Source organism: Cornus florida, unplaced genomic scaffold, assembly GCF_030987335.1.
Source record: "Cornus florida cultivar Cherokee Brave unplaced genomic scaffold, ASM3098733v1 CherokeeBrave_3.0.0_Hap2_Chr11, whole genome shotgun sequence".
NCBI classification, from domain to species: domain Eukaryota; kingdom Viridiplantae; phylum Streptophyta; class Magnoliopsida; order Cornales; family Cornaceae; genus Cornus; species Cornus florida.
Genome location: NW_026775581.1, coordinates 97499271 through 97522782, shown reverse-complemented (window position 1 = coordinate 97522782; position 23512 = coordinate 97499271). Strand labels below are relative to the sequence as shown.

The window sequence follows — 23512 nt, the reverse complement described above, 5'->3', positions numbered from 1 at the left end:
TTCATTTTATACTTCAAAATTTTGAAGATGTTCCCACTATTTTATTTATTTATTTTATTTTATGAAAAAAATCCTATTAAAATTATAAAAATGAATGCACTATATAAGTTTGCCCCACAAATTAAAAGACCAATCTCCTCACAAAATTTTCTGGTGTCACTAAAAATTGTCCCCAAACTCTGTTTTCTTCACTCTATTCTTGAATTTTTATTTTATATTTTAAAATCCCTTCTTTTAAAGTGTCATCAAGCTTGTCAAAATATTCAGATTGTGACCTTTGTCCCAATCCCAACTGAACCATTAAAACATAAGATATCATAATTTACTGTTGATTTTTACCATATAAAAATTCAATGCCATATGACAAACCAACACTCACAATTTTACTCCTATAAAACCACAAGGCAAGCAAATTATACATAATTAATACATATATCCAACTTAATTTTAGGGCCAAGAAAAGTATACAACAAAAAGGTGCTTAATTATTTGTGTTTTTTTAATTTCCAGATCGATCTCAGACACCACAGTAAGTCTTCAGGGCAGATTCAGCTCTCTGTCCCGCCTCAGTGTAGTAGAAACCGAGGAACTCGACATGATCAAAGGGCTTAAACAGTAAAGGGTATTCTTCATCAACCAGCTCTTCAGGGGCTTCTATCACATACCCAGCTTTTGGGATCGAAAACAATCCCACCGAGTACCTCGTCTCATTTCCAGTCATCATCACCCGATGATAGGGAGAATGCAGTCGACCATTTGCCCATGCCTACACAAATTACAAGAAGTATATTTGGTTTAATTTCCTTAAAACAATATCGAAAAACAAATATATATATATATATATTTTAATGAAAAATAGTACTCCTATTTGGGCATAATGAGGAATACTGCAAGTTGAGAGCGACCTACATAGAGAGAATCTCCGATCATGGCTATGAAAGAGTCAGGCGAGGGGTTGACATTGATCCATTGCCCATCTCTGGTCTGCACCTCTAGTCCTTCAACTTGATTCTGATACAATATGGTCACTATGTTCTTATCAGTGTGTGCATTTAGCCCAAGCTTGGTCTCACTGGTTTGTGGACCTTCGTATTTCATCACTCGAAGAAGGTAGTTTGTTGACTCCAAGTGTTCATCACGGTATTTCTCTACGCCCAAGCTCTCCAGAACCATTTTCCTAATCATCTGATCAAGTTCCGAAACTTGCTCCGAGAAGGATTGTACAGTTTTGCTTCAAAGAAAGAGATATTAAGTCAATATTTAATATATATGATCTTAGTATATATATATATATATACGTATTAGCCTCACAACAATCTACTAGGCATGTACAATAATCACACACACACACACACACACCAGAAAGTAGGGTTTCCTTCGGGCCATAAGAGATTAGTGAAGCCCTCAGCTTTTTCGGGGTCATCTGCATCATCAATGCCCATGCTCTCGTAGAGGGGCACCATCGGATACTGCCCTACGTAGCCATGGAAGGGCTTCTTAGAAGAGTTTTTTAGCTTAGTTTGTAGAGGGAGGTTGAAAAGCTCTTCCAATGCACCAAATATGGCCTTTCGAAGCTCTAAAGGGATTTTGCTGAACAAAACCTCAAAGCAGCCATACTCTTCCAGGGCTCGCCGGACTTGAGCTTTCACCGATTCCCACTCGACAGAGTCGGTGGGGTTCAGCCCTAGCTTGGAGAAATCAATGGTGGGAAGCCTGAGAGGAACTTCAGAGCCCATTTCTTTTTGTTGGTGATAGAGGTAGAAGGAGCTAGTTTCTTTTGCTTTTTGTATACCGAGTGAGAAGTTGCAATTGCTTCGGCCTATTTAAATTGTTTTTGTGGATGCTTTTTGTGTGACTAGGGGACAAATGAGTGATATATTTTTAGGTAAATAAAAATCAATCATGTTGATGTTGGAAACTTGGAATGTGAGAAAGGTTTTAATAAAGCTCTTGTCACACACGACAGTTTAAAATATTATCATGAACAACTTTTTTTATTTTTAATTTAATTTAAAATTTTATTTGTTGTCAAATCAAATCGATATCATTGAACACAAAAATATAGTAGTAGGACATTACAAGATTTGGAAGCCACTGAGGCCATATAGGCCCCTCAATATCATCACCTTTGCTTCCAATTGAAGCCAACTTTCCCAAAGCATGGACCACCAAATGTTCATTTTGCTTCAGCAAGGGTTGCATTGATCTTTGAAATCGATCTGATTCAATCTATTAATCTATGAAATCAAATCACAAGCTGCTGATAAAAAAACGAACAATTCTAGTAAAATTTTAATATGAATACTTTCACGCTTTGCAAATATATAATTAAGGTGTCATTCTAAAATTGCATTTTCTAGTGTGTATATATATTCGATTTTCTTTATATATATATTTTTTATTATTATTTAAAGTTTTATTAATTTTTAATCTTAAAGACCTACTAACTTTTAAGTTTTACTAATGGCTGAAAATTTATCTATTTGGTCATGATTAAGAATAATAATATAGGACGAATTGAAAAAAGTTCAATCCCTACAACTAATTCGATTTGTGAAGAGACTTAATCCTTTTTGCATCCATAAAATAGGTTGGAACCATTTTCACAATTAATCATGAAAACATTTCGAGATGTCACTCCACTTTTAAGATCGGGGAAAACAAGTTTTAATGGCATTGAATTGGATCACATGCAGTTTGTTTTTTAAAACACGTAGCATTGGTGTGGTTCAATGTTTTCCGGTTTTGGGCTTAAGCTTTGTTTGGGCCGGTTAACTCTTTGTTTGGCTAACCCATTTCTATTCCATTTTCACACTCGTACCAAAATGGATTAAAATATTTGAAGGGACTAGATCTATTATAAAATTTTATAACACATCACCTAATGTAATAATTAGACGACCATATGGATCCAAGATGACTTTGAAGTAGATCTAAGTGGGGTTCTCTCTTCTGGCATGAAAACACCATCGACTGCAATAATCCCCGAAAATAGGGGGCTTATATGGAAGAATAAATAGATATACAACCATATATAATAATTTTATGAAAATGTCTTTCCAGTGGTCCTCGTCGGTGCATTTGTTTTTTTAAAGTTATTTGTCAGTTTGTTATGCCATTTATTCCTCTTTTATTCATCGGAATCTTAGGCCCCTAAACAATGAAACAGGTTTGACGAGATTTTATGATATCTTATGGTTGCCGACTAATGATGAATTGTTTATTATGCATGTTAATTGGAATAAAAGGAAGAAAGTTGTAATTTTTATATTATTAACTAAATAGTCACATCGAACACTTGTAATTTTTATATTATTAACGGAATAATTTTTAATTAGTTATTTATACCAAATACAATTAAGGGGAGGGTTTCACTTCTTTTTTCTTGTTGCATAATTGACCAATTAAAAGAGTAGTTATAACAATTTACTGCAACTATTTGGTGCAAGCAATTACTTTACTAACTAAATTGATATTGATTTGGATTTCGAAAGTCGAACGGACTGAGATATTCTTTGGATACTTTGTAGATATGTATTTAATACTATTCATAATTTTAATTTTTAACATGTATCAAATATTTCTCAGATACTTTGATTGCATATTGATACTTATTTCATACTTCATAACACATTTTTAAAAAGTTTTGAACATTAAAATATAATATTTTGAACAATAGTAACATAGTATAATTGTTAATAAAAGTGCAAATTTTATTAAGTGATAAATAAGAATACTTGTTTAATATATTGTGAAACGAAATCTTATGTTATATTAATGACTACATTTATATTCATAATATTTCAGGAACCTATAAAAAAATAAAGAATGTATTTATTGTATATAAAAAATGTATTTTTTTCTCGTATCATATTGTAATCATAAAATTAGTCAGATTTAACTTCTTCGATCTTAACTCTCATAAAATTAATCAGATTGAATGTTTATTTATTTCACCTTAATCTTAAAAAAATAAATAGTAAAGTAAATGGTTGAACCATTCACATCTTTTGTTACTCTTTGGCGTCCTAGGTCCTCATGTAAATTTACTTTCATTCATAAAAAAGAAAAAAAAAAAAAAGAAAAAAGAAAAAAAAAAGGGTGATGGTGCAAATGATTTGTAAATGACTGTGTTCTAATATTAGTTTTTAGATTAATTTTGATAATTTTGAAAATACAAAAAAAAGATGCCCGATCCGTGTCCCAGAAACAAGGGACTTCCTTTCTTTCATCTTCCCATTTGTGTAGTTTTCTATTTTCTATTTTTATTAAAGAAAGCAAATAAGTATTTAAGTAAAAGTATGAACAACTGAGCTGTGAAAAGGCCTAGAAGAAGCCCAAGATAGGGTAAGAAGGCCTACACCAAAGCATAAAGGCCCAAAAAACAAAATACTACTAAAAGCCTAGTGGACAGTTATCTTTGGAAAGTGTTGGTTCAAATTTATGATGGATTTTGCTGTTATATATATTTAGAGAAAAAAAAAAAAAGGAATTCTCTCCAAAGTTATTAACTACAACAACATTAGATTTGTATCAAAACCTTAATTGCAGCGCGCCTTGTTCATTGTAGATAGGTTTGGGTTGACATGACATGGTATTATTATTATTTTTTATAAGTGAAAATCTCCTTTTTAATTTTTAATTTATCAAATATAAAAAGATAAATTCAAAATTATTTTCAACTACTTGGAGTTCCTCTGTTTTAGATTTAAGCATTTAAGTGTTAACTATTGGAGTATTCATATTGAACACTCTATTACTTGACTTACAAATCTTTCTTTTTAACATCCAAAACTTGTATTTGAAGAAGAAAAACAACTACGATAATTATTGTATCATTCCCATTGAATTTTGCAGGATTGGGAATTTACTCTCTGCACAGTTGTCATTGGGTATTAATATGTGACTATTTTTTAATTCAGTAAGTTTGGAGGATTGCTAACTTACTGTTTCGATAGAAACTTATTTCCCAAAAACAGAAAGTTCTTCCAGCATTTGCATCCATTAGATATAAGTAAAACAAAATCATGAATAAGTTACTTGAAATCATCAGGTTTAATTTTTGATTTCTTGAGTACAAATAATTTTTTAAAGCCACACCCACAAGTGAAATACCATATAAAAGGAACATTTTGCACGATTTTCCGAAAATTAGTAAGGGACCTCAAGCAAAGTTTTCCATATCCCGAATACTTAAAATAAATAAATTTCAATATTTATGAGTATAAAAGATAATTACGACCCAAATCTTCGAAATATAAAATAATTCACAGTAGAGAAACTTGTGTCTGAAATATTTTAAGAGCATAGACAGTATTATATATACATGCACTACGAGTGTGAATTTGTTTAGCATCGTATTGTTACTAATTAGAAAATGAGTACAAACAACCAACAAATGACAATTACATTTTTTTTTAATAATAAAGTGGGTGTACACACAAATTTTGATTTTGTAATAAAGAACGAAATATGGAGCAAATATCAATTTTATTAATTTTGTAAAATTCGGGTACAATCCTCTTTAGTCTATTCTATTACAACATAGGATTTTCTTCTGATTAAATTTCTTTGGAAAATCGGTGCAAGGGCTTCAGAATTCTTCAAATCTTTGAAGAAGACTTGATTAGATTTTCGATTGAGGGCCAATGAAGCTTGATCTCGAACGGTGGATTTGAAGGTCTTCGAAGGAGATCGGCACTTGCGTGCTTTTTATTCTTCAGAATCTTTAAATGTTAAGGGCTTTGATGAAGAACGATACTTGCATAGGAGCAGATGTGTGCTTATTGTTTTTCAGGATCTTTGAATGTTGATCTATACAGGACTCATTTTCATTTGTAAAGATTAAGCTTTTCTTTCAAATTTATTTCTGGCTTTATCCATCTTTTGTTATATCCAACCACCTATGTTCCGCACAGAGTAATTGTCTACTATTCTCACTGACTTTAGTAAGTGTATTTTGTACTTATGCTTATAAAATCAAAAGTTAATTTTAGTAATTGTACTTCTTTTCTATTTATGCTTTAAGCTTTTAATTATTACTTTAGACTATTTTCTATTTATGCTTTAAGCTTTTATTTATTGCTTTAAACTACATATATCTTGCGCTGCTTCCCCTTTTAGATATATATCTATATAGGTAGGCTCTTATACGGTCCAAAATAACGAACTTTTCAATGGATCAAAACTCAATTAGTTAATTACATTTTATTATCTTATTAAACTTAACCATAGTTAATAATGTCAACTTTAATAATCAATTTTTCAAAAAAAGATTCTTCCTCTCTCTCCTCTTTATTCCTATATTAAACAAGTTCTGATGGTCGTACTCTAGATACATGTGGACAATCCTTAAATTAGTTTCTCAATAATGTTCAATTTCTAATCAGAAATAACTAAAATCACGTTGCTGGTTAAAAAGAACAAATTGAGAGCTCCATCCTATAAAATGCCACCTCTAGATGCTAAAATAATTTCATAAGATCTTTGCAGTGTTAGATACATTGATTCATAGAATGATACAAATCTTACGGGGAACCAATGATTGTTTTTCATAAGCAATGATTACAAATCTATGAACAAATTGACTATTGTTCTCTTATTTATTTTTTATTTTTTTTATTTTTCATAAGCAATGATACAAATCTATGAACCAATGATTACTTGAAGAATGAATATGTTAGTTGTGTTGTGGCTGTAGTGGTGAAGATGATGGTTGTGATGGTGTGAATATAACGGTAGTAGCTGAGATTGAAGGAAGATGGAATAAATTAAAGAGGAGAGAGATTGAATAAATGTATTGGTTGACTATGGTACATTGACTATTAAAGTAAACATTATTAATTATGATTAAGTCTGATAAGGTAATAAAGTGTCATCGAACTAATTGAGTTTTGGTCTTAAAAAGTTCGTTATTTTAGATCGCATGAGAACCTTCCCGTATATATATATATATTATAATAATAATAATAATATCTATACTCTTATTAAATTTTAAGGACAAGTTTTTCAACTGTGCACAATTGCTATCTTTTTTGTACCTACAAATTTTGAGTTTGAAAATGAAGGTTGAAAGAAACAGAATAAATATTAAATTTTATTTAATTAGTGCAAATATAGTTTTAAATAAGGAAAATTTTTTGATAATCCTATTTTTGGAGCTGAAAGTCAAAAGTCCAAAAAAATTTTCTCAGGACAAATCAGTCCTACTTTTGCAATTTATTTCTAAATCAATTCAAATTTATTTTATTTTTCAACATCATCCTTGTTGGTACTACTGAGCGTTGACAAGATTATAGTGAGAGGAGTGTTAGTGCCGATCCTCACTTGCAAACTTGGTTGGTCTGAGATTCACTTGAGTTAACTGCGATGAAGATTGCCGGAAACGCTAAAACGGAGAAATGGGTGGATTGAGCACTGCTAAGTGTTCAAATATTTTATATTATTAAATAGACTTTATGTGTCTAATGTTAGATTATGTGGTGCTTTAAGAAGCCCAAAAACATCACGGTCGAAATAAGAAATAAAAAATAAAAAATTCTACTAATGTCCACCTAACTAAATATTGATATTTTTAATTCAAAATTTCTCTGCAAGCATGAAAATGGCTTAAGTATTTTTTTTATTAAAATTAAATTACATTATACAATGACAAAGGAAAATGATATTTAAGTGGACTATTGTGAGATTGAAAGAGAGATATAAATTTAAGAAATTCAGAAATTAAGAACCAGAAAAATAAAAAAATAAAAAACAATTACAATACAATTAGACCCTTTCAGTGTAATAGTGCGTTTAATATCTATATCTATATGTGAACTAATCCGATGTAACTTCTAACTATTACTAATAAAAATAAAAAGTAGATAGTGATTAAATGCTAAAATATTACGTGTGTGTATATATATATATATATATATATATATATATATATATATATATATATGTATATGTATATAACAAGAATTAAAATATGGCAATACATCAATAATCAACTAGCTTTGCCAATTAGTCATCCACCTAACTAAATATTGATATTTTTAATTCAAAATATCGCTGCAAGCATGAAAATGACTTGAAGCATTTTTTTATAAAAAATAAATTATATTATACAATGACAAAGAAAAATGATATTTAAGTTGACTATTGTGAGTAGGAAGAGAGATTTAGATTTAAGAAATTCTGAAATTATTAACCACAAAAAGAAAAAAAAATACCAATTACAATACAATTAGACCCTTTCAGTGTAGTAGTACGTTTAATATCTATATATATCTATATGATCCGATGTAACTTCAAACTATTACTAATAAAAATATAAAGTTGATAGTGATTAAATCCTAAAATATTACAAATATATATATAAACACAGAATTAAAATATGGTAATACATCAATAATTAGCTAGCTTTTGCCAATTAGACATTTGGTTCTCATAAGATGGTAAATACTCTAAATAACAACAACTACTATTTTATAAGTGTTGATACGAAAATTCTCGCAACTCGGAATGACAGCGTTTACCTACAAAACAAACCGACGTCACCTCGAATGGCATTGGTGGGGGTGCCAGTCCTACGATCAAATTAGTACTTGTAATCGTATCACATAATTATCATGTAATATTCTCTTTAGGGATTTTTTCTCGTACCTTCTTTAATGGTTCGGTGCCCTATTTATGGCTGTCGATTGGAATCAAATTGGTCCCGCAGGAGATCCACTTGTACGAAATCAGAGAAGATCGTTTGTTGTCAGATTTGTCGAGGATATGACTTACTCCTTTGACTTTCTCAAATTGTGCCCAGGTTATCCTTACTCTATTGAATCACCCGTATAAGATATGTCATCATTCTTATTCGATGGAAATCTTTATCTCTGATAACGAAATATGTCGAAGAGGTTTGGCGGCTGGTCAAGGTAGGTTAGGTTTATTTTTCCCTATCAATAAGATTAAGAAGCTAGAGCTTAGTGAAAACAACGCATAAAAGGCCTAATCTTTGTTTAATTTTTTCCCCAAATAATCCAATAACAAGCTTCCAAACCCTAAAAAATAATTCCGAATGGATCTAATGACATCAATATTTTGATCTACAAATGAGGATGTCAACATCATAACTTTTATGGTATATATACATTTATAGTGATGCATGCCATATTCTTCCTTCTTAATTAGGAAGAGGCTTCAAACATAATTGCTAGGAAATCAAAGATTAAAAACCCTAAAGTTATGGGTTCCCTTGCACAGCCTAAGCTTCCTGTTATAGACTTCTGTGAGAAAAACTTGAAGCCTGGTACAAATTCTGGGCTATCAACACGAAATGAAACTGTGCGAGCTCTGGAAGAGTATGGTTGTTTCGTAGCAGTGTATGACACAGTTTCTTTGGATCTTCACAACGCAAATTTTCAAGCATCAAAACAGTTATTTGATCTCCCCACAGAAACCAAAAAACAGAACACTTCTGATACACCTAATCATGGCTATGTTGGATCACTGCCTGTAATTCCTCTCTATGAAAGCTTGGGCATAGAAAATGCAACAACTCTACAAGGAGCTCAGAAATTCACTAATCTCTTCTGGCCCTCCGGAAATGATTTTGTCTGGTATAATTTGTGTGTTTATGCAAATATGCGTGTTTTTTTTTTTTTTTTTTTCTTTTTTCGAATGGTCTATTAATCTAACTTTATGTTACTTGTGTTGTTTCTTGGTTAGTGAAACTGTACTTTCCTTCTCAAAGCTAGCATCGGAATTAGATCAAACGGTGAAGAAAATGGTATCAGAGAGTTATGGCATACAGAAATACCACGAGTATCGCCTTGGATCGACGTGTTACCTGCTTAAACCTACAAAATATAGAGAACCCAAAATGAATGAGACTAATATTGGTATCCTCCCCCACACTGACAGTAGCTTCTTCACCATTCTTCATCAATATCAAGTCGAGGGTTTGGAGATTAAAACAAAGGACGACCAATAGATTCTAATTGACCCTTCTCCTTCATCTTTCGTAGTCATGGCAGGTCAAGTATGCATGGTGAGTCTCTCTCTCTCTCTCTCTCTCTATATATATATATATATATATTTATATGTCTCTATCTTAATTCTTTCATTTCAAGGGAAAGCCCAAAAGAAAAGACTCATCAAGAGCTTAATTAATTAAGTTCAATTACATCCTAATCCCCTGCCTTATTTGCATGCATGTTTAGGCATGGACAAATGGCAGAATAGAATCTCCTATTCATCGGGTGATTATGAGCAGCAAAGAAAGATACTTCCTGGGTCTATTTTCATTAGTCAGGGATCTGCTCATAGAAATACCAGAAGAGGTAGTTGATGACGCACACCCTTTACAATACAAGCCATTTTATCACTACAAATTACTTCGCTTCTGTAAACTCGGAGGAGGGCAAGAGAATGAGATCCAAGTGCCCCAGCCCAATCAAAGCTTACTGTGGTGTTTGAGACCTACAAATATATTGATCCATCACGTGTTTCTACGTATTTGTATTATGTTCTGCCTTTTCTTAATTATCGGGACTTAAATTGTCCAAGTGATCGATCTCATGTTTTTTTTTTTTTTTTTTTTTTTTTTTTTTTTTTTTTTTTTTTTTCTGGCAACAATAAGTGATCTCATGGTTACATATATGTACGTGTTACTACTTTCCACTCTATGTAAAAGACGGTCTTTTATGAAGATGTTCTTATTAAGCTCGCGACTCTCGTTATTGCATCCATAGATTGTCAAGGAAACCACTGAGGACTCTAGTTCAGTGAGAACTTCCTCATTGTGACTTATTCGATCTCATGTAAAATTCATATATGCGTATGGTTATTGAGTGCACGCTTGTACTGCTGAAGACTTAAGAGAATTTCTTGGTGATGCTTTGTTACCCAGTGTTAATATCTTATCGCCTTTCTATGTTTTTTTTCCCCTTTCTTTTTGGATTTCTTGGAAAATTACAAAATAATATATTTTATCTTTTCAAGAACTTGAATCTAAATCTTTCACATTAAGAATTTTAGGCATCTACAGTGGATTTCTTGGAAAATTACCCACTGTAGATGTCTAAAATTTGTGATGGTCTAATGACCGTCGGATTGGTTAAGAAGTTAAATATTTCTTAATTAATTAAATCCCACAAATATGAGTTCCATCAATGGACACGTGTCAAAATCCTAAAGGTTCAGCCCTTTAAAGAAAAGTGCGGTTGAATTCAAATGAATTTGAATTGATTTTCATATAAAAGGGAACAAATCCCTTATTTGATTTCAATATAGAAGGAAACAAATATCTTATTTATGGGAAAATCGCACAATTAGGGAGTTTCCAAATTAGACGACTCATTCTTTGGCCTATAAGGCCACCTTACAAGAGAAGGGACATACAGAGACAGATACATAGACAGACACACGGAGACTCAACAAACGCTCTGAAGCACACTATACAAGTGTCACACCACACAAGTATCGTTCTTCATCGAAGCCCTTCAACATTCAAAGATTCTGAAGAACAACGCGAAGCCCTTAAAGTCCCAATTAGAATTCCTTTTACGCAGAAATATCTTGTTGGATAACTTACATAATCTTTATTACTAATCCTTTGTGTACCTTGGTGTTCCTAACCATCCACTCATTTTTGCCCAATCCCCCATTATAATAATACATGTCTGATAATAAATAATAAAAACCCCATCCAGTTGATCTTTTGAACTTCTCTTCAATATTCAAAGATCTTGAAGAACAATGCGAAGCCCTTTAACATTCAAAGATTCTGAAGAACAACAAGCACGCAAGTGCCGTTCTCCTACATAAGTGTCATGTGATACTCCCGGATTTCCGGATGTGGGTTGGCCAGGCCCACGTCTGACTACCTGAGGATATCAAAACAATTAGCAATAAACGAACACATAATACAATTAAGATAAACAGGAATAAATAAAATTGCTGAAAAAAATACTAAAATGATAATCCAGAAACTGAAACCTCATAATAAATTTTATAAATAAGAAACTATTCCGATACATTCAACTTCTCTATTTCTAATACAACTCGGGAATCCATCTAGTGGACCGCTAATAAAAGTCCAACACTGAAACAACAACTAAAGGAAATCTAATGCTAAACCATGAAGAAAACTCCTACGTCATCGGAAGAATGAGTAGCCGTCTCTGCTCAGCACGAACAAGCTCTAAGACCTGGAACCGTTCTTTACCTGAAAAATAATAGTGGGTTAGACCTATCACTACAACAGTTTTGGTTTTTACCCGTGCCCAAAAGCGCAGGTAAAAGTCTTAAAAAACGCTGGTAAATCCAGTGTTGGTTGGCCTTTACCAGCGCTTTTGCAGAAGCGCTGGTAAGGTCTTTTTACCAGCGCTTTTCCAGAAAGCGCTGGTATATAGTATTTACCAGCGCTTCCTGGAAAAGCGCTGGTAGAGTGTATTTACCAGCGCTTTTTTGTAAAGCGCTGCTAAAGGGTAATTTTAATTTGTTTTTCCTCCCCTCCCTATGCTAGCGCTTCTTAAAAGAGCGCTGGTAAAGGGTTTTTTTTTTTTTTTTTTTTTTTTTTTTTTTCCTTCCTTATAGTTTTTGGAAAAAAACATATCAATAGAACTACCAACAGTAAACATTGATCCAAATTGTTTTTACATAATACAACCACAAGTTAACCCTGCCAATATAAAAATTACCATTAAAATTGGCTACTCATACAACCACAAGTTAACCCTGCCAATATGAAAAATACCATCAAAATTGGCTACTAATACAACCACAAGTTAACCCTGCTAAATGTCAACCAAAAAGCAAAAATGTATACTAATACAACCACAAGTTAACCTGCCAATATACCATCCAAATTGTCTAAATAAAGCTACTAAATGTCAGACAAAAAGAATTAACAATTTTTGACAAATGTAGTACAAGTTTTTTTTAAAAAACCCATCCAAGGCGAAGGAAATTCAGAAAGCATAGCCACGACCCCATTTTCAACTTCAACTTCAACAAGTCTTCTTGCCTATTTGATTTGAATTACCCTACATTTTTTATAAATTCATTACGCACACATTATAATAAATGAAAATTTAACATATATATAAGAGAAATTAAAAGTTCATAACCTTAACTGAATTGGCATCACGACTAGATAATGAATTTGGGGATACTCTAGGAGGAGCATTTAACGAATCAGAACCCTTCAAAATAAGAAAACAGAATACATGAAATCTTGGCATAAGTAAACATATATTTAGTAAAGAATAAAACTAATAATAAATATACCTGTCCACTACAATTTTGTTGTTGCATCTGCATTAGCATAGCCACCAGTTGTTGTAAATTTTCCAACTTGTCATCATAGTTGGCTCGTAAATTTTCCAACTTGTTGTCATAGTCAGCTTGCATTTTTGATATGGTCTCCCGCAACTCTACGTGTGCAGTACGTGCCTCCTCATCAGATTTTTTCGCATTATTAATCAGTTCAGCTTTACTAGGAGAGGGCCCCCAAACATTGCTTGGTGTAGGCCCGAAGCCAACCATCCGCACACGACCAGTTCTCTCTTCTCCCCTCACAATGGAGAACAAATCATTGGAATGCCAATAGGCGAGTCAGAGTAACTTTTTTGAAGTACTTTTATGTTTTCCTGCCAAAAAAAAAGTTTGAATCCTCACTATCAATGCATTTTTGATACTGTGCTTTTATGCGACTTTTATCAAATCCAAATTCCAATTTTGTACATGATACATACAATCCAGAAATTTCTAAATTTAATGGACATGATTCATCAAACTGAATGTTTTTCTTAAATCTTTGTTATTATTATTGATATTATTATTTTTGTATCAGGGTTCGGGTTCCAGTTTAAGTGGAAGTGATTGCTGTTACCATGTGGTGAAGTGGGTCGTTACAAATGGTATCAGAGCCTGACCCAGTCGGAAGTGTGCCGACGGGGACGTCGGGCCTCCAAGGGGGGTGGATTGTGATGACCCTGTGGGCGGGTGTGCCGTGGGCAGGTGCGAGAGACATTGTCAGGCTACCACACTGGCGAACTACGGGTGCACAGTCCCACATCGCCTGGGTAGAGGAAAGGTGAAGTGCTTATATGAAAGTGTGTCATCTCCAATTGGTATGAGGCCTTTTGAAGTGAAACCCATGAGCAAAACCGTGCGGGCTTAAGCCCTAAGCGGACAATATCATACCATGTGGTGAAATGGGTCGTTACAAAATGGTAGTTTTTCAGTATGGCTCAATTATCTTGTTTAATGTTCATGATCATGACGTTGATGGATATATTAAAATCGTAGAAAAGCATGCTTCAGGATTGCTCCCTGAGATGAGAAAGGATGGTGAGCTTTAATGTATAGAATTCCTATAGATGAATTATAGAGTTTAAGTTTATAAAAATTGTTCAACAAAATCATTTGATCCTTCCTTTTTATGTGATATGCTATATGAGAAACATTTTTGCATCTAAAAGAAGTTCAAGAATTAGCTAAAAATGTCATGAGCTATCATATGAGAACAGAATAGGTTGAAAGTAATGTTTCTTATCAACCAAAAAAATAAAGATATCTCCATTGCATTTATTAACATGAAGGCTGAAGATTTTAATTTTTGCACTTTCATATGGCCGGGAATGATTTGATGTTAAAGGGTCAAGTAATCCAACTAGAGATGCACACACATACCCTTATTTTGTTGATTTCAATGATTTCCAGGTTGTTTGAAGCGGGCACACTATTGCTAAATTTAGTTACAGTTAGTTACCTCCCTGTAGAAAATTTGGTGGCAACCAGGCATGTTGGATTATTTGACCTAATTTAAATAGCTGAAATTACCCTTTTAGCTATTATTTTTGGAAAGCAAGCACGAGTTCTATAAGTGTGTGTGTGCGCGTGATAGAGAGAGAGAGAAGGGAGGAAGGGAGGGAGGGAGGGAGGGAGGTAGAGATACAATTTGACCAATCGGCATATTCATATCGCGTGTGGGTTTTTTCTTTAATAAAAGTTTCTTCCCCTTTTAGGAGAAATGGAGGTGGGGTCCCACCATTTGACCTGAGTTAATTGTTTTTTTACTCTTCATGAATACATTGTCATGCACTTAAATATGTCTGGCTTACTAGAATGGTCTTGTGCTCCAATTAAAATCCATTTTTGCAATTTAAAGGCCCACTTAAAATTGGGATAGAAGAAGTGGATTAGAAGGGAAATGGAATATTAGAGGTTTCATAGTAGCTGGTACAGGCTAGTCTATGTGCATGTATCTCAAAACAGTTTCTAATATACTTCCCTTTTACATACAAAAGTCAATAGGGTTGCAAACTCATGAATGCACAAAATATATACAAAATGAACTATACAATAACCATGCTCTGATGTGAGTATTTCTTTAATACTGTGGGGAGGTCCAGCATGCCTCTTCCTTTATCTCTTGTTGGTTATTTGCTGTTTCTGATTACATATATCTAGAGTAACAAAGTTGATGGCATTTGTGGTAAAAGTCTGAAGCTTGGTATTCTTGTCGATGAGATTGCACTATCAATGCATTTTTGGCCTTACAACAGCCTAAACCTCCTGCAGAGACCAATCTTTCAAGTGCACTTGGACTGGCTAGTCTAGAGGGATATTTTTTATGATCACCGGGAAAATAGTTTCTGCTCACAGTTTTTTTATTGAATAATTTTTGTTTTGTAAGTTGACAAATTTTGTTCCCGTGTTTTTTTTTTTCACCATACAGTCAATCTCAGGATATAGAAATGGAGTATGTTTAACCCTAGGTCCCTAACCAACAATTTTTGTGAAAAGAGAGGTGCAACATATGCGAAAAATTTTAATATCATTTCATTGATGAAAAGTTGATATTATCAGCTGAATTATCTTTCAAGTTTGAGGCAAGAAAGAGATGATACCATGAGTTGTACACTATATATTGTCATTAAGTATCAAGTATATTGGTTTTTTTTTTTTCTCTATTTTTTACTCCTTATCTGTGACTATAAGACCTAAAACTTATACAGTTTGTGTGTTAGTGTAACCTAAGTAACTAGGTGTAGAACAAGGATGAAGCAATAAAACTTAGAAACAGAGAAAAGATGAGAGAACAAATAGAGTACAAGTGTTAATGGAAATTAAATACATGTTGGGGAGAATATGATTGACACATTGACACAAACAAGAAATAGCAAATACTTCTCCATAACACAAATCAATCAACAAGAAGCCTCCATATACAATGATTCCATACTCCCATGCTTTTCAACAAATACAAGAAAGTAAATTGCCTCCACACGGGCCGATGATAAACAATGAAATTAAAATGCCTCCACACGGGCCGATGACTTAAAAATTAGTCACTTCAAGGCATGTGACTCCCTAATACACCGCAAAGAGTTTAAAAATTGGCCACTTCCAGGCACGTGACCCCCTTTTTGCAAATGGAAGCATGAAAACTTACAATCATCTCCGAAGCAGCAGCATCAGTAGCTTTGCCATCCTTATTTACATGTGTGCGAATGAATAAATCTGCACGAGAAAGCTGAATACCTTCGTCTTCCTCAATCTATAAAAGAAACATAGACATTGTGATATATATTATTATTTACCACTAACATTTATAATCATTCAACGACATAAGAACTGAAATAATTTATATTGCCAAAACTTCAACTAACCTCGGCAGAAACACGTGCAAGGCTTTTTGTCCCTGTAGTATGCATCATTATCTGCTTCCCACGACGTTCTTTGTTTTTTTTACTGAAATAATGACTGAAAGCAGGTAAATTATAAATTCAACTCATTGACTTTAAACAAAATTGGTGGATGGAGGATTACCTTCGCCATAGGCGCACCCTAATGCCTAACCAAAAATTCCCAATGCTCCTTTTCAACATCAGGTGGTGGGTTTGCCAATCTTTCTGCATCTGTATCCCTAACCGAGTAATATTCACTTTTTAATTCACACTTGTACCCCCTCCATTTTTTTTCGATAGAGGATATTGTCCAATGTTTTGACATGATTCCTACATTATACTTTCCCTGAAAATGTGATAATTACTGCATGTTAATCTAATTTTTCCATAAAAATTATTTTAATATCATTGAAGGGTTTTACCTTTACAACGTTCCACATATCCTCCTTCAGCTGTTTAGGCATCTCCCACCAAGTTTTGTAGCACAAATGAGCTAAATTAGCTTTCTGGGCAAGTGTTCCCAAATAATTAGTATATGTACCACTTCCAGGGCCGATCGGCTGTCCAAACTTATTAACCCTAAACAAAAATTAACAATTGTAGATGTTTAGTACAAAAATAAAGATAGAAATCCTTTTTTCTCATTCATATTGAATATAGTCTAATTATGTAAACTATATAAGATGATCTCTATATATATGTACCTTAATGGTAATAAGGTTGTCGCGTTTACGACATTCTTGCATCGTGTCGGGCCCCGTCTCTTCTTCGATGGTGGTTGGGATGATTTTGAAGTTGAAGCTTCAGTATTTTGTTTACTCACTTTTTCCACTTCACTAACTGTTCGTTTCATTGTCAGCTTATTATTTATCCTTCCTGGAAAAGAAAATAAAAAAGTGAGAATTCATTTAAGAGAATGCAATCAAATTGTTTAAAAAAGGCAGTGCACAATCCAAGAAAAATCAATAAAAAGAAATAAAAAATAATGTACCAAGAATAGATCAAAACATATTAAAAATATATAAGCACACAAAAAAACTAAATAAGTTTTTACGGGAAGCGTACATGTGCATGCTACAAAATATGATACTGCAATATTATTGTCAAAGTTGCATATATATATATATATATATATATATATAGTGAATCAGAGCTTATAATATCCAAAAAAGACATTTGACATCCAAAAAAGACGTTTCACATCCATTGAGTAGTAGATATGGAATCATCTTAAATCTCATCTTCATCAAGGTCATCATCAACATCATCATCTTCTTCTATAGTTGTTCCAAGCAAATCAGCTCTTGTCCAAAACGTGCTATCATCAGGTACATCCAAGTCGTTATCCACATATTGTGCATGAAATGGCTCCTGAACTTGATAAGAATCAATATCATGCTCTGGCATATCATAAAGGTCTCACAGTTTTGTGCCAATAACCACTTTCCACTCATTGTCAATGGGATCATCAACATAGAATACTTGTTCAGCTTGAGATGCTAGAATGAAAGGCTCATCTGTTCCCAACGATCGTGACGAATTAAAAAGCATAAATCGAAAATCATCCCCCTTTATTCCTCTACCCTTGGACAAGACATCAAACCAATCATACTTAAATAATACCACCTTCCTATTTACATTGTAATTGAACTCAATGATATCAGTTAGCACACCATAGTACTGAATATCTCCTGTGACGGGATTTTGATCGGTGGCTCTTGCATAACTAGATGTCACTGCCTTTATGACAACTCCACTGTTCTGAGTCTTTCTCCGTCTCTCAACATCTCTAACATGAAACTTCAAACCATTGATCACAAACTTCTTGAACCATTTCGCGACATGGTTTGGACCTTGTGCTAGCTACCTCAGCTCATTAGGAATTGGATTCTCGCAACTATATTCGTAAAGATATAACTTATATAATAAGGTAATTTTTCATAAACCTATAATACACCAACAACACAAAAGTCAAATACTTACACGTTCATTAAACCATTTGTGAAATAAATTATGAGACATCTTCTCTAATTGTCTTGGTTTTAAATATCGCTGTCTTATCTTAAGAAATCTCTTATATTTTCTGCATTGTGAATATATAATGTTAAACATATTGCCTATTAAACTAAATGAAGTTTGACACGAATATAATCATGTAATATATTGGGGAACTTAATCTTACTCAATGAATGGTTCTGCTCCATGATAATTGAATAAAACATACCGATGAGCTTGCACCAAAGTCATCTCATCTAGATTAATGAACTCTTGTTTCCCCAAGGCACGGTCTTGTGCACCAAAATCATTCATTTCCTCTCCATCAAGCACATTATCGGAATTCCTTTGGGGCCTATCGAATATCGTCTCAATATTTTTCAGATAACGTGAACAAAAAGTCAAGCATTTTTCCGCTAAATAACCTTCTGCTATTGAACCCTCAGGATGACTTCTATTTCGCACGTAATTTTTCAAAGTCATAAGGTACCTAAATATAAAGAATGAAATTTAATAATATCATAATTATTAAAAAATAAACAAACTATAAATGAAAATTCATTTAAAATCTTAACCTCTCAATTGGATACATCCAACGGTATTGCACTGGTCCTGCAATCCTTGCCTCGTGAGCCAAGTGAACAGAACCATTATGGTAAAGAAGGCAGGTGGGAATATCATTTCCAACTGACATAATATTAAAACAATATGGTGTTCCAATTTATGCAAGTCTTCAGGCCGAAGAGTCTTTGTACACAGCTCTCGATAAAAGTTACTGAGCTCGACAAGTACTGAGTAAACATACTTAGGCAATATCCTACGAATGGCTATGGCTAGAAGTTGTTGCATCAAGATATGACAATCATGACTCTTCAACCCGCTAATTGTATGCTCTTTCAATTTCACACAATGTGAAATATTAGATGCATACCCATCTGGAACTTTAACATTTTTTAACACTCGACATAATGTGCTCTTTTCAAGTGAAGATAAAGTGAAACTTACAGAAGGCAAATAAAATTTGTTTGAACCACGTTCTTGTGGGTGAAGTGAAGGCCTTACTCCCATATCTTGTAGGTCAAGTCTTGCTTTTAATCCATCCTTCCATTTCTGATCATTCATTAATATGTGAAGTATATTGTCACATATATTTTTTTCAATATGCATCACATCTAGATTGTGACGCAGAAGATTATACTTCCAATATGGTAATTGAAAGAATATACTCTTCTTTCTTCAATTATGTGGCAGACGCGTCCGATCTTCACGCTTCCGATCTTCATTCATTGTATGCACACTCTTTCCAAATGGTAGAAATTTAAGGCCCATTAATTCATGTAACAATTGTGGTCCAGATAACATAGGCGGTGCACACTTTACCTCTTCAGTGCCGTCAAATGCTGATTTACAACGCCTATATTTATGATCTTTTTCAAGAAAACAACGATGCCCATCATAACATATTTTCTTGCTATGATCTAAAAAATGAGAGCAAGTGTCTTTGTTACAAGTAGGACAAGCCAAATACCCTTTTGTACTCCTACCGGATACCATTGCATAACCAGGACAGTCAGAAAGAGTCCAAAACATTACTGCATGCATACGGAACAACTCATTTCTTGAAGCATCATAAGTTTCCACCCCATCAACCCACAACTCTTTTAATTCCTCTATCAAAGGCTGCAAATAGACATCAATATCATTTCCAGGTCCCTTAGGGCCAGATATCAAGGTTGATAGAATAAAATAAGACTGTTTTATGCACATCCATGAGGGTAAGTTATACACGAGTATCAAAACAGGCTATGTACAGTGTGCAACACTCATGGTCTTGAATGGGTTGAACCCATCAGTTGCTAATGCAAGCTTGACATTCCGAGGATCACTAGAAAATGTTAGGTATCTTTTATCAAAGCTATCCCATGCTGGGGAGTCAGTGGGATGTCTCATCAATCCATCATTGATTCGCTCTTCGGCATGCCATCTCATAGAAAAAGCTGTCTTACTTGACATAAACAATCTTTGGAGTCTTGGCTTCAAAGGAAAATATTGTATAACTTTAGCAAGAATTTTTTTATTTGTTGATGAGGATGATGTACTTGCATTGCCCTCAGTTTCTGAATCAAAAACTTTCCACCTTGACTTGCCACAATTATGACACATTTCATCATTAGAGTGCTCCTTCCAATACAACATACAATCAGAGGGACATGCATGAATCTTATCATATTTAAGACCCAGGTCACCAATCATCTTCTTTGTTTCATTAAAGGTTTTTGGTAATGTCTCGCCATCTGGTAATCCATCTTTTATCACTTTTAACAGATCAGTGAATGATTTGTCACTCCAATTATATTTAGTCTTCACTAAATGTAGCTTCACTACATAGGATAACTTTGAAAACTTTTTACACCCAAGATATAACTCTTGGTTTGCATCTTCCAATAGCCTATAAAATTTATCTAACTCTTCATTTGACACCCTTTGGTGCTGATCATTTTCTCCGTTGGTCTCTTCCCTCCCTTCAGTTGGAACACCAAAGCCCTCGTGTAAGAGTCCATGCACATCATCATTTTTGTTTGCATTGATATCGTCGTGTGTTATGTGTACATCAGTTTGCCAAAAAGATGACGACACTTCTTCCCTGTGATAAAACCAAGTTGTGTATGACTGAATAAACTTATTGCACACCAAATCATCTCTCACCTCAGAACGTGTTTTTTTTATACAATTGCCACAATCAGTACAAGGACAATATATACGCCCATCCTTCCCAACTCCCTCAAATGAGATATCTAGAAACTCTTCAACTCCACGCAAGTATGCTGAACTTAACCTATTTGCATAGTAATGCATATAAAAAATCAAATTTCTTAAATTGTAGTTATTAGATTAAGTAACCTAATCAAACTATAATCTGAAATACCTTGACTGAGTTATCCAACTTCTATCCATGATATTACATCAAGTAACCTAAATAAAATATATGGACAAGAAATATATTATTGGTAAACATGATAACAATTTAGTTAAGGTATTTGAAAAGAATAAAAAATAACATGTACAAAAAAAATCATGACTACTCCATTAAAACAAATTCCTCAACAAAATTTATTATTATTATTATGAAAAATGGATATTAATAGTTATAAAGTATTTACTAATGATAGCATAAAATCAAAATATTAATATGTAATAACAATATATTAACTAAACAGCATAAACTAAAATAATGCCACAAATACAGTATATATAGGGACAAATTGATATAGCAGTATATCTTACAGTCCTTTGACAAATATAATCAATCTCAGTGAACAACAATATTTAGCTTTCTTTTTTATTCTCAAAATTCTGTAAAAAATGTTTTCAAATTTTATTTATTTATTTTTTTCAAAATTCTTATTTCTAACAATAAAATCAAACACACTGAAACACGTATTTGGTTAACAGAAGCACTTCTACCCAATAACAATAACTAAAAAGACAATATCAAAATTTTAGTGATAAATTTCTAAAGTCTTCTTCAAAAATTAAAATTGTCAATTTTCGTGCAAATATCTTTTAGTTTTTTAAAAAGTATGGTCTATTCACATATTTTGTAGATATTCTTTTTAAAACCAAACATGCCTTTAAATTCTAAAATATGTGTCCCAGGTCCTAACACTATACTTGTATTATTTTCCTGGACTAACAATGGCGTCAATTGCCCAATTATGATGTCACTCTCATTTATTATTACACAGGTTGGGCTTAAAGTTGAATTTTTAACCAAAGACCAATCCAAGCCCAGCCTATATTATTATTATTATTATTATTATTATTATTATTATAAAATAATAGTAATCCAAGCTCAAGTGTAGACATATACATAAAGAACTCATATGTGTGTGTATATATATATATATAAACACATAAAAATAAGAATATGGGGAATTTACCCAAAAAAGGAAAAGAAAATGGGGATAGAGATCGATGTGGGATATATGAGTAACAGTTTTTTCCAGTTCATTTGCTTAGATTTAATTGTATTTGACAAAAGCTTATGCACTGGTAAAAATTGTTCATGGAATCTTGTATGCAATACAAAAAAAATGTCACTCTCACTTTTAAGAGAGAGATTTTCATTTGCATACAAAAAAGATGTCACTCTCACTTTTAAGAGAGATTTTCATGGACTGAGAGTAGTGTGTAAGGAAACTAATGTGAAAATGATTGCCCTCACTTGATTTGTCTAAGCAACAACAATGTTTTTTGTTGTTTTCTCACTAATAATATATTATTATTATTTTTTCAAATGGTGCTTCAAATGGTGGGTGTTTGTGATACCTCTCGAATCCAAGACACGGGTTGATCAGACTCAAGCCCAAACTCGAGGGAATATCAAACAATTAATACTTTAAAGCGAACACAGAATAAAAAAAAATGATTTTAAGAGCGAAAAGAAACTGAAATATAAAATCCTTAAATAATTAAATATTTAAATCTGGCAATCCACAACTCCATAATTTAAACAACTCGGGAATCCATCCCTAGTGGACCCCTAATAAAACTCCAAACTGGAATGAAAATAAAACTGAAGATAAAATCCAAATCTATTATCCGGGAAGAAATCCTACGTCGTCGGTAGAGTGGAAGATCGTCTCTGCTCAGTACGAACAACTCAGGCCTGGAATTGACGTACACCTGAAAAATAGGAGTAGGTCAGGCCCACGAACAAGTTCTATCCTACTACAATCCAAGCAGAGACTCGATACACATGTACATACTCAATAGTTCAACAATAACTAATACTCCATACATAAATATATCCACACTACTGGACTCTCGCTAGACTA

The 23512-nt window shown here is 33.1% G+C and overlaps 2 protein-coding genes across 2 annotated transcripts; one reads left to right on the top strand and one right to left on the bottom strand.

Moving 5' to 3' along the window:
* Window positions 1-376: 376 nt before the first annotated feature.
* On the bottom strand, window positions 377-1772 carry LOC132284961 (probable 2-oxoglutarate-dependent dioxygenase AOP1). The gene is made up of 3 exons (XM_059787106.1): window positions 1360-1772; window positions 910-1231; window positions 377-766 (listed from the first exon to the last, which is right to left on the bottom strand). Exons 1-3 carry the CDS (start codon window positions 1734-1736, stop codon window positions 518-520), a joined length of 948 nt encoding a protein of 315 aa, XP_059643089.1. The 5' UTR covers window positions 1737-1772; the 3' UTR covers window positions 377-517.
* A 7453-nt stretch (window positions 1773-9225) lies between these two features.
* Window positions 9226-10787, top strand: LOC132281636 (probable 2-oxoglutarate-dependent dioxygenase AOP1). Its single transcript, XM_059783325.1, has 4 exons — window positions 9226-9480; window positions 9527-9934; window positions 10203-10421; window positions 10734-10787. The coding sequence occupies exons 1-4, from the start codon at window positions 9226-9228 to the stop codon at window positions 10785-10787; spliced, it is 936 nt and encodes a 311-aa protein (XP_059639308.1).
* Window positions 10788-23512: the final 12725 nt, after the last annotated feature.

What these genes read in the sequence shown, in the direction of transcription:
- LOC132284961 (XM_059787106.1), bottom strand. Translation starts at nt 1,736, where the DNA reads ATGGGCTCTGAAGTTCCTCTCAGGCTTCCCACCATTGATTTCTCCAAG. An exon ending in GAAGGAAACCCTACTTTCTG is followed by an intron (nt 1,232 to 1,359) that starts GTGTGTGTGTGT and finishes CTTTCTTTGAAG; the next exon opens with CAAAACTGTACAATCCTTCT. An exon ending in TGATCGGAGATTCTCTCTAT is followed by an intron (nt 767 to 909) that starts GTAGGTCGCTCT and finishes TAATTTGTGTAG; the next exon opens with GCATGGGCAAATGGTCGACT.
- LOC132281636 (XM_059783325.1), top strand. Translation starts at nt 9,226, where the DNA reads ATGGGTTCCCTTGCACAGCCTAAGCTTCCTGTTATAGACTTCTGTGAG. An exon ending in CCATTCTTCATCAATATCAA is followed by an intron (nt 9,935 to 10,202) that starts GTCGAGGGTTTG and finishes ATGCATGTTTAG; the next exon opens with GCATGGACAAATGGCAGAAT. An exon ending in GGCAAGAGAATGAGATCCAA is followed by an intron (nt 10,422 to 10,733) that starts GTGCCCCAGCCC and finishes TTGCATCCATAG; the next exon opens with ATTGTCAAGGAAACCACTGA.